The following is a 12900-nucleotide window of genomic DNA, read 5'->3' as shown; positions in this document are numbered from 1 at the left end:
GACAAGAGGAACGGGCAGGATGATAGGACATCTGCTTAGACATCAGGGAATAACTTCCATGGTACTAGAGGGAGCTGTAGAAGGTAAAAATTGTAGAGGAAGACAGAGATTGAAATATATTCAGCAAATATTTGAGGATTAGGCTACTCTGAGATGAAAAGGTTGACACAAGAGAGAAATTTATTGTGGGCTGCATCAAACAAGTCAGAAGACTGATGATTCAAAAAAATGACATCGTCAATGGGATATTAAACTGTAACTTCCTTATTCTGTAACACCTTCACAGTTGCAAGCGTGGTGTGCAGATCAGAATTAAATGATTACTCTTTAGTAGCTAGGAAGCCACGAAAAGAGAAGGAAAGAAAACCTGTCCTGAATCCACACTACAAATGTGAGGTGACACAACTGCTTTGGAGGTGGTGGAAAATTAACCATTTGTTGCACAACTCGTAGGCAGTTAAGGTGTGTCCACATTATGCCTTATTCTGTTCAACCTTGACAGTGTGCTTTAAAGCGTACAAATGTGAAAGTAGATATCTATTTCACTTTCATGTTTGTATCACAAATGGAATATTTATGTTGAAACGTGTTGATTCCCACCCTTAGAGTGAACCATACGTGTGGTTTGAGCAGTAACAGCCAGGTATGATTAGCCTGTTTACAAACTGCTTATATGGAGCCAGTTGTCTATTAAAGGTACAAAGTTTTACAATTTCTGGAACCGTCCCCAGAAGTATCTAAGTCAATAAGTCACGATTTTCCATTATTTTGATTCATCTGAAGGTGTTGTTTTGAAACAGTTTAATTTGTAATTAGAGGCAACAAGCTTCATACAGAGAACTTCTTTAATATATTTTGGAGTTACGGGGTCTAACATAAAAAAATTTTGTTTTCAAATACAAAATTAGTTGCTTAAGCTTGGATAGAAATTATTAGTTGGAGCAGAACTCTAAAATTTAGTAATGACATTTGATGTGGGTTGTACGAACAGTGAGAAAAGATGTGGGCATTATACTGCACGTATATTAATGACTTGAATTTGGACAATTTTGACATGTGTGCAATTTTTATTTGCCTCTAGTGTAGTGCAAGAGATTAGAGGCATCATTTTTACATAAGTTTACCTACAAGATGGTCAATGAAGTCTAATACCTTTGCAGGGTACATTAATGTTGAATAAATTACGTTATGTCTATTGAATTTGCTTAGTAAGAACTATGCTCTCTTTGCTGCTCTTATTTTGTGTAGTTTGCCAATGAAACTAATTCAGTAACTAAAGGAAAAAAACATTCAGAATGGAATTCAAACCAAACACAGCAATTGTGTAGCTGTATTTCAGACTGCTTAGTAACCGCTGTTGTTGCCACACCAGCATCTGTCTAGTTTCCACTATTTTGTTCTCGATTCCGCCTTACTACGTCAAAGCGGCTTTTCCCAGTGTGCATGATGGTTGGGACTGGGTAACACAGATTTTTGTGTTTGTTTCTTTACTTTAAGACAAATTTAATGCCTTCAGTGACACACCCTCAAACATTATTTACTTCTACGAGCAGTACTTAATAACGTGTAATATGATTGACTCCTATGTAACATGGAGGTTTGCACCAAGTTTATTCCCAATCATATTTTTGTAAATATGGACTCTGACTTCTGTTATGATGCTGAATCTAATTTCTTATTTGGTAATATCTTTCCGTGGGGATTTTAGTATGTCTAATATCAGCATATACTGGGTGAAGTGTAGTTTGATGGTATCGATGAAAGAAATGTAGATTGTAGACTAGGTTGACAATGTCAGTTGACAAAATGGTTGAAGTACTCAAGACACTTGAGGAAAGAGTTTTTCTTTTATTTTCTTTCTTTAAAGCAGGAAAAAATAACAGCTCAATAATGAGAATGAAATAATGTAATTAGTATTAATAATAATGGTAATAGTAATAATAATGATAATGATGAACCCCGTGGAGGCCCAGGAAAAGAATAGGCCCTCGGTACGTTCTGCCAGTCGTAAAAGGTGACGAAAAGAACAAATCACTAATGCGGCTAACTCCCCTTTTAGTGTGTTTAGTTGGTTCAGGACAAGCGCTGTCATGGTCGGGGGTGACACTTGAACCCTATGCCCGTCCACAATGGTAACAACACTGCTAACCACACGGAAAATGATTTAAATCCAAATAGAGGTGTTTTGCAGGATATGCTTCCTGCAACCACTCTAGAAGGAAAACAAAGACAGAGGATGAGATGGTCAGATGAAGTTAATCGACACCTCATGTTCTGTTATTACCAAGCAACAAACTTAAGAACCAACACAACTGGATACAGATCACAAGTATACACAACATTTATTACCAGATACCCAGAATTAAAATTTTTAACAGAACAACGACTAGCTGATCAGATCTGTGCAATAATAAAAAATAACAGGATACCCCAGTCAGAATTAGAAAACATCAAACAACAAGTACAACAAATACTGGAACAAAATAATGTGCAATCAGAAGAAGAAGAAAATATAGTAATGGACTCAAACATCCCAGAGCAAACGAACAAAGAACAATACGCATCAATTAAACAATCAAAGGAAAACGAAATCTTAAGACAGCCACCAGAACAAGCACAAATAGAACACAAAGTGACATACATGTTAAACATAGAAGAAAAATTTCAGCTGACATATATAGAATGCAAAGACACAAATACAGACATTAGACCATTCTTGCATAGACCACCAAATAACCGACAAGTCAAATACAATAACAGCTATCAACACAATCATACATAACAAACTAAATATAATAGAGGGAAACATTCCACATGGGAAAAATATATCTAAAAACAAAGATGATGTAACTTACCAAACGAAAGTGTTGGTATGTTGATAGAGACACTAACAAACACAAACACACACGCAAAATTCAAGCTTTTGCAACCCACGGTTGCTTCATCAGGAAAGAGGGAAGGAGAGGGAAAGACGAAAGGATGTGGGTTTTAAGGGAGAGGGTAAGGAGTCATTCCAATCCCGGGAGCGGAAAGACTTACCTTAGGGGGAAAAATGGACATGTATACACTCGCACACACTCACACATATCCACCCGCTCATATACAGAAACAAGCAGACATATGTAAAGGTAAAGAGTTGGGGCAGAGATGTTTTTAGATATAACAAAATAAATAAAAATACAACTATGGAAGAGTTACAACTACTGGTTTATATAGGAGCACTCACTACACTAAATACACACACTAGGCAGAGATCAGAACCAATCAACACACAGAAGAAACCCACAAAACCAGCATGGCAACACAAGCTACAGATCAGAATAAAAAAACTGAGAAAAGACATCGGACAGCTAACACGATTTATAAGAAATGAAATATCCGACAAAAAACAAAAAAAGGTTAGGTAAAATCTCATAACAAGAAGCGATAGAGCAATTAGATGAAAAGAAGCAGAAATTACAAGCATTGTCCAAATGACTTAGAAGATACAAAAAAAGTGAAAATAGAAGGAAACAAAATCAAACATTCAACACAAACCAAAAGAAATTTTACCAGACAATAGATAAAACACATGTTAAAATAGACAATCCACTAAACATAACAGACATGGAACACTTCTGGAACAACATATGGTCAAACCCGGTACAACATAACAGACATGCACGGCGGATACAAGCAGAAACAGACAGTTACAAGATGATACCACAAATGCCTGAAATGATAATTTTGCAACATGAAGTCACCCGAGCAATTAATTCTACACACAATTGGAAAGCCCCTGGAAAAGATAAAATAGCAAATTTCTGGTTAAAGAAGTTCACCTCAACACATTCACATCTAACTAAATTATATAACAGTTACACTGCAGACCCAAACACATTCCCTGATACACTTACACAAGGAATAACATATCTGAAACCTAAAAATCAAGCAGACACAGCAAACCCAGCAAAATATTGCCCTATAACATGCCTACCAACAATATACAAAATATTAGCTTCAGTCATTACACAGAAATTAATGATACATACAACACAGAACAAAATTATAAATGAAGAACAAAAAGGTTGCTGCAAAGGAGCACGAGGATGTAAAGAGCAACTGATAATAGATGCAGAGGTGACATATCAAGCTAAAACTAAACAAAGGTCGCTACACTACGCGTATATTGATTACCAAAAAGCCTTTGATAGTGTACCCCACTCATGGTTACTACAGATATTGGAAATATACAAAGTAAATCCTAAATTGATACAGTTCCTAAACATAGTAATGAAAAATTGGGAAACCACTCTTAATATCCAAACAAATTCAAATAATATCACATCACAGCCAATACAGATTAAGTGTGGAATATACCCAGGGGACTCGTTAAGTCTTTCTGGTTCTGCCTTGCTCTGAACCCACTATCCAACATGTTAAATAATACAAATTATGGATATAATATTACTGGAACATACCAACACAAAATTACACATTTGCTATACATGGATGACATAAAACTACTGGCAGCAACAACTACTAAACAATTACTAAAGATAACAGAAGTATTCAGCAATGATATAAATATGGCTTTTGGAACAGACAAATGTAAGAAAAATAGCATAATCAAGGGAAAACACACTAAACAAGAAGATTACATATTGGATAACCACAGCGACTGCATAGAAGCGATGGAAAAAACAGATGCCTATAAATATCTAGGATACAGGCAAAAAATAGGAATAGATAATACAAATATTAAAGAAGAACTAAAAGAAAAATATAGACAAAGACTAACAAAAATACTGAAAACAGAATTGACAGCAAGAAACAAGACAAAAGCTATAAATACTCATGCTATACCAATGTTGACCTACTCATTTGGAGTAGTGAAATGGAATAACACAGACCTAGAAGCACTCAATACACTTACACAATCACAATGCCACAAATATAGAATACGTCACATACATTCAGCAACAGAAAGATTCACATTAAGCAGAAAGGAAGGAGGAAGGGGATTATTATGGACAGGTAGATGATTTAAGAAAATTCTTTATAGAACGAGCAGAAACTAGCAAAATACACAAAGCAATCACTCGTATAAATACATCGGCTACACCATTGCAATTTCATAACCACTTCTACAACCCTTTAGATCACATAACATCAACAGATACGAAGAAAGTAAATTGGAAAAATAAAACACTACATGGCAAGCACCTGTATCATCTAACACAGCCACACATCGATCAAGATGCATCCAACATGTGGCTAAGAAAAGGCAATATATACAGTGAGACGGAAGGATTCATGATTGCAATACAGGATCAAACAATAAACACCAGATATTACAGCAAGCATATTATTAAAGATCCCGATACCACCACAGATAAATGCAGACTTTGCAAACAACAAATAGAAACAGTAGATCACATCACAAGCGGATGTACAATACTAGCAAATACAGAATACCCCAGAAGACATGACAATGTAGCAAAAATAATATATCAACAACTTGCCATACAACATAAACTAATAAAACTACACATTCCCACATACAAGTATGCACCACAAAATGTACTGGAGAATGATGAATACAAATTATACTGGAACAGAACCATTATGACAGATAAAACACCACCACATAACAAACCTGACATCATACTCACCAATAAAAAGAAGAAATTAACACAACTAATCGAAATATTCATACCCAATACAACAAATATACAGAAGATAACGGGAGAAAAAATTGAAAAATACATCCAACTGGCTGAGGAAGTCAAGGGCATGTGGCATCAGGATAAAGTTGACATTATACCAATTATACTATCAACTACAGGAGTCATACCACACAATATCCACCAGTACATCAACGCAATACAGCTACATCCAAACGTATATATAACAACAACAACAACAATACATGTTTTTGAAGTGAGTAATTATGCACTGAAAGGTTAAACACACCAACATTGCTGTCCAGCCATGTTGTATGGACCTGTGCAGTCATCTTGGTTCTCTCCCTTTGTTGCATGGACATAGCTTAATTTCTGTGCATCCATTGTTGCATCTGCCACACTAATATTTTTCTGAAGACACTGTTTAATTTGTTGTAACTACGTTTGAAGTAAATCATCTAATGTTCGCTGTGTTTGAATATTTCAAAACATAAACACCGAAGTTGCATGTTCCAATTATATATAAACTTTTTTTATTATTATTTTTATTAAGTTTCTGTTTTAGAATTTTTGTTATCTCAAAAATATTATCAAATCTTGTTATTGTTTGCAGTAAACAAGTATCAAAATCACCACACGAATATGAATGCAGTCACTTCTTTTGTGAGAACTGCATCAATTGGAGCCGAAATGCTTGCCCAGTGTGTGGTGTCCCATCGCATGCAGCAGTAATAGTTCCTGACCGCTGTATAAGCAGTTGTATTGAAGTACTAAATACATTCCATTCTCTTCTGTCTTCTGAAAGGTAAGTAGCATAATTTTCCATCATTTATCAGGCACAGTTAGAAAATGTGTGCGTAGTTGGTGGCAGAATAGAAGCTTTTGAAATATGGCATTAGAGATGAACACTGAAGATTAAGATTGGTAGATTGATTAACTAATATGGTCAAACTTAGTTGAATTGAGGAACAAAAAGTTATGGTACAACTTCATTAAAAGAAAGGATTTATCGATAGGGCAGCACATCTTGAGGCAGTGAGGAATTTTTGTTTTGGAGGTAAATGTGGAGGTAAAAACTAGAGAGAGGAGAAAGCTTGACTACAATAAGTAGATTCAAGTGGATGTAGGTTGCAGTATTTATGCAGAGATGAGGCTTGCACAGATGAATTAGCATGGAGAACTGCAACAAATCAGTCTTTGGACTGGTAATGGCATCCCTTTTTTTCATTCGCTATGGGAAGATCATAAAATGTACTAAATCTCGCTAGGGTACTAAAGTGCTGATGTCTAATGTCCTTGATCCATTGTGATTAGGGTTTTCCATTGTTTCTGTAAATTGATAAGGCAATTGCTGGAACAGTTTTTTGAAAAGGAGATGGCTGATTTCCTTCACCCATCATTCCCCTATCCAAGTTAAGACGTGTGTAATGAGTTTATCGTTGATAGCACATTAAACCTTGATCTTCCTTCTTTCAGTTTTGATCATGCAAATAACAACAGTGAGGTATTTGAACTATCACATAAGGGTAAAGAAATTGTAAGTGGAAGGACTTGTGCAAATATACGCATTAATTTTATCCATATTTTGCAGCAAATATACAATTTTTTGACACAATATAATTAATTACGTCATGTAATCGTAAACTTCAATACCTTTCACACCAGTCATTCATTTGAAATTCAGAAATGATACAAATAACCAAAGTGTCTACAATGCTTAGAAAATATAACAGGTAATTTACTGTCCACATCACTCCCCATCCTCAAATGTCAGTGATATTTCAGGTGAAGCTGGAATATTCTGCTAGTTCTTTACCGTGATATCAGATGGTGAAGTAAAGTCTGATTGGGAGCTCTGACATCTTACTATTCAGTCCTGCTCGCTTTATTATTTCACCACACTTCCTAACCTCTCCGTACCTCGAAGTGATGCAGTTAATGCTGGTAGTTAAAGGGTACAAATCCAACCTCCAATTCTTGAAATAAATACAAGGCTTCTCATAAACAGCATATCATATACTCTAGTCTTTCTTACAGTGACTGGCCGGCCGCGGTGGTCTAGCGGTTCTAGGCGCGCAGTCCGGAGCCGCGCGGCTGCTACGGTCGCAGGTTCGAATCCTGCCTCGGGCATGGATGTGTGTGATGTCCTTAGATTAGTTAGGTTCAAGTAGTTGTAAGTTCTAGGGGACTGATGACCACAGACGTTAAGTCCCATAGTGCTTAGAGCCATTTGAACCATTTTTACAGTGACTGTGAATTGTAATGTCATTTCAACATTTGAAGTATCACAATTACATTAATAAGGACTAAGTCCAAAAAGTGGTCAGTTTTGTTTAACAGATTCCAATTGAGCGAGTACATAACAAGTTTCCTCATGTTCTCGCCTCGTCATTGGCATTGTCATGACTGCTCTTTCTCCATGGGTCACACCATATCTTCAAGGTTGGACCTGACAGTATGGAATAAGCCACCCAACCAGCAGGTACCGCGAATATGGTATAATTTTTATCACTGTCCCAGCTTGCAGATAAGCTATGTCCATCCATTTTGGAATGGATGTTAGAAACAGTAGGTTATACTAATTAATTATGAAAATAAACTTTTTATGATCGTGTTCATCATTTATCGGTTCAAAAAATGCTTGTGTAACACACCACTTCACCAAAGTGATATGTTAGACTGCAGCAGATTCCTTTGCTTAGGTGAATGATGTCAATCATTACTGTGAAAAGATAACCAAACTGTAAATATTCAAAGGCCAATACCACTTTTAACCTTCTCGCTACAAGTATTAATACCTTGTGTCTATTTGATGTACAGTCACAGTTGTACTTGTATCTTGTTTGTAGTAAATATGCTTATTGATGTTTAATTACATGTGAATGCTCCACAGTGAATTATAAACCATTAATAATAGGCATGCATTTGCCTCAACTTCACTTTGATTATCTTTTTTATTCTTTCTACCAGATGATTGATCTTATGTTATAAATATGGGACCATGAATAACATATAGCTGTTACCCATATGGATCATTAAACAGTTTTTTTACAATATATCTTCTGTGTTGCCACAAGTTCCGGAAATCGGAATTTCAAATGTGTCAGGAAAATCAGGAAAATTTTAAGAAAAAAAAAAAAGGGTTTGTTTACTGAGATATAATGCTTAGGCACTGGCTGGGTGCAGCTGAGTACATGCACTGCTTCCGTACTCCCTCATTCTTACTGCTTCTCCCCTGCCTACCACTCCCCTCAACTTGCAAACAGTGCTGCCACCACTTCTTGCCACTAGTCTAGCAGTTGCCGACGAGAGCAGGGAGGTGTGAGGAGCAGTTTGTTCGGAGAGACTATTGCTGCAGTGGGCAGGGACGGTGGTCGTGTGCATGAGTTGTGTCTGAGTGGAAGTGTGTGTTCTCGTTTTCTGACAAAGGCCGTGCCCGAAAATTTAGTTGCGAGAGTGTGGTTGTCTTTTCTGGGTGCCTCTCTGCATATCTCAGTGATTACCTTCACGTGGAATTGCTACCTATCCTCATTATTATTGATTCTCAGAGTATTCTTGCAAGTTATCTGTTGCTTGGATTGATCACTGCGGTCTCATTTTGTCAACATGGTTACAGCGACACGTGAATACCAGCCACAAGAGTGGACTTCCTAATGGGTCAAAACCGCAGGCCATTTCTGCAGGTATCTCTGAACAGATTGGGCCTGCCGATCTGAACCCCATCATTTCCCACCAATTTGCAGGCTCTGCACATTGGATCTAGTTTCACCAATCTCCCCGCAGGCCTGGTCTGTTTGTGTGTAGCGTAATGCAGGAGATTTCCAGGTTTTATCCTTGGACCTAGGACTGCAGTGTTCCACAACAGGCCAGAGGTCACAGACCATGGGTTTCAGGAATTGCGACTGTCTCACCACAATACATTGTACAGTGTGGCATTTTATAGACATTTTATTTATTCTAGTATATTTTGGTACTTTGAAAGTAGTCCATGTATTAGAAAGTGTCGACTATAAGAAGAATAAAATTGTGGCAGTCGTGGTGGTTTGTACGATGTGAACTCATATATTTCTCGAAAGAAAAATCACACAATACCCGTAAATGAAATGATCGTGTGGCATTGATGGTCGGGAGGCCCTAACCAGGGAAGTTCAACTGCCGGGTTGCAAGTCTTCATTCAAGTGATGCCACATTGGCCGACTTGCTCATCAGTGATCATGAAATGATGATGAGGACAATGCAACACCCAGTCCACGAGCAGAGAAAATCTTCAAGCCGGCTCGAAATTGAACCCGGGCCCACTGCATGGTAGGCAAATACGTTACTACTCAGCTAAGCAGGTGGACAAGCAACACCAATAAAATAATAGACATTAAGTACACAATGCGTAATAAATCACAATAACGAACATAGAAGAACCAACATATTATTGGCGGTCACCCATACTGTTGGTTTACACAACTCTTCCCCATCTTATACACTTCCTTCAAGAGGCCTGCTTTTCTCTAAGTTTATTTCTGAAATCAGTGAAGGTATTTTAAATGCGTCTTGTGACTCCGAGGAAACACACATTTTTGCCACCAAATGTGTTTTGTTTTATTGTTAAAAAAGTAACATCAGTGGGCTTAATGAAACACACATACCATTTGGCCTGCTTCCTCCGTCTAAATACAGTTCTTTACAAAAAGATGTTGATGTTAGTACTTAAGATTTTTGCTCAAAAGTTTAGAAATACGGAAGTCCCTACATTTTTTTTTGTCCGCTTATGTCTTCACTCATCCTTGACATGACAAAGTTTGTCAAGGAAAAATGCTAAAACTTGTCTGGGAATGAGGAAAACTTCAGGGATTTTCACTTGGGAAATCTTGTGGCAGCCCTGGTCTTGGTTTTCTCTAGTGAACTAATCAGGCTTTTCTAGCAATGCTCATAACACTTATGAAAATCACTGGATGTGTCCTACATCTTGGTCAAGCTTGTGAATACAAGTTTTGATAAATGGATGTAAGAAGGGTTCCACGACAGACTACTGAGTATAGCAAAGAGGGAGGATGATGAAGATACTCCAGGAGGAGAAGAAAGAAAGGAAAAGAAAGACTAAGTGTCATAGAACGTAAGAGAGAAAGAAGATAGACTCCAAAGACTGGTCCCCCCCCTTCCCCCCTCCCCAGGTCACCACCACATGTAGCCAGTACATGTGATGGGGCTGTTATGTAACCATGTGGCAAGCCCTCTGACAACACGGGGATCACACTTCTGATATCTAAGCTGTTGCCTCCCATGTATGCCGAGGAATGGTCACTTGTCATTTCGGCGCATTGAAACTCCCGGCAACAGCTGCTGTGCAGGCTGGCCCTTTTTGTGGTTGGGTGGCGCCCATGAGGCGAGCCCCTTATCAGAGTGGGTGGTATCAGGGAGGATGCTTTGCGTATGAAACGTACCAAGGTCCAAAAATCTGTCTGTTCTTTTAAGGCCTGCTCTTTGAGTGGCAACAGATCATTGAATGCTGCTTCTTGTGACTCTGCAGCCTTCCCTTCCCTGTCTACAGCCTCAGATTAGGGATAGGCTTGCCAGGTTGGGGTGAAATACTTTCATGCTACCTGGTCTGTACTAGGACAGATGCGGACACATTCACGGCACCAAAGGTGGTGGAAAATATATATGACAAGTTTGGCAAAGTGGAGTCTTGTCTGTTCGGGTTCCCTATTGATCAGAGCTGCTTCTTCCGCAGAATGTGCAGCTCTTTGTGCTTGTGATCATCTTGGTGGCGTCTGGTGCCTATTACACCTCACCATTATCTGAAAATGGTCCAGGGAGATATTTTTCATCAGGACCTCGTCCTTCAAACTGATGAGGAACTCTTTGCGTTCTGGAATGACAGGGCATTCATTTTGTCCGAAGTGTGGAGGAAGGTTGTAGGGACAACCACACTGATACCGGTGTCTTTATTCTGGCTTTCGAGGGAGGCACCCTCCCAGAGAAGGTCAGCCTTGTGTTATCGATGTGACGTGAAGCCGTATGTCCTGCTACCCGTGAGGTGGTTTCGTTGTTTGCATTTCGGGCACATGTCTTCCTCATTTGTGGCGAACCTTTTATGTGGTGACGCAAACCCATTCTGTGAGGCGAACCATGTGTTTGGCCACTCGTGTGTTTCGATTGTCACAACTGTCAAACTCCACACTCACCAGATTGCTCGGCTTACAAGAAAGAAAAGGAGATACAGTAAGTTCTTGGATCGTCTATCTTACACTGAGGCTCATCAAAAATATGACTGCCTCCACCTCACATTGATGACTTCTACTTTTGCCTCTGTTATGTGCTTTCCCCCTCCTCCCTCTTCCTTACCCTTGTCCCGTCCCTCTCTCCTTCCCCTGCGGCTCCCATGCCCACCCCACCAGGTGTGCTGCCCCTTCCTGGCTGAAGAAGTGCCCCCTTCTTCAGTGCCCACCAGTGATGGGACTCCCTTCCTTCCCCCTGGCGACTCTCAGGCTGGAGATCTGCTACTGTAAGTCAGCCATGGGACACACAGTTTGTGCACCAACTCTGGATCTAGCAGAAGCAGGACAAGGTCCCACTACCCCCTAGGTGCCACCTCCCCTCTCGCGACTTATTTATGGATACTGCCCCGTCATCATTGCTGGTGGATGGTGACCCGGCAGTGTGATTGGCTCCAGCAAATTTGCCTCCTATTTGGATACCCAATCTGTGATAATTCAGAGGAACAGTAATGGATTCTGCTATCACCTCCCAGAGTTGCAATCCCTTATTGCCTTTTACTTGGCAGCTTGTGTCGTTCTCCAGGAATCTCATTTTATTGATGCACACTCACTGATCCTTCGTGGGTTCATTGTTTCCTGTCAGAAACTGGACAGCCAATTGAGGGCTTCCAGTGGTGTCTGCACTTTGGTCCATAAGGATATTGTTAGTAAGTGGCTCCCACCTCGTACCACATTGGAAGCAGTTGCCGTTCGCATCCACTTGGACTCTGCCATCATGGTTTGCAATCTGTTTTTCCCTCCTGACAGGCCACCTGCATCTGCTGCTGTAACTGTACTCATTCAGCAACTCCACTCTCCATTCCTCCTCCTCGGGGATTTTAATGCCCACACCCTTTGTGGGGGAGTCGTCCTTCATCTAGTCGGAGGCTCTTCATTGACCATTTTCTTGCAGTCCATGACCTGGGCCTTCCTAATGATAGTTCTTTTAGTGCTGCATATGGCACTTTCTTTGCCATTGATCT

The 12900-nt window shown here is 39.3% G+C and overlaps 1 protein-coding gene across 1 annotated transcript in view; it reads left to right on the top strand.

Moving 5' to 3' along the window:
* Nucleotides 1-12900, top strand: part of LOC126187966 (BRCA1-associated RING domain protein 1-like) — a 157907-nt gene that overhangs the window by 6682 nt on the left and 138325 nt on the right. Inside the window, exon 2 of the mRNA XM_049929348.1 lies at nt 6280-6471. Within this exon, the coding sequence (XP_049785305.1) occupies nt 6280-6471 (192 nt within the window). The remainder of the gene's footprint in view (nt 1-6279; nt 6472-12900) is intronic.

This window comes from Schistocerca cancellata, chromosome 5, assembly GCF_023864275.1.
Source record: "Schistocerca cancellata isolate TAMUIC-IGC-003103 chromosome 5, iqSchCanc2.1, whole genome shotgun sequence".
Lineage (NCBI taxonomy): Eukaryota > Metazoa > Arthropoda > Insecta > Orthoptera > Acrididae > Schistocerca > Schistocerca cancellata.
Note: the sequence above shows the minus strand (reverse complement) of the source record. Positions and strands in the feature narration are given on the sequence as shown.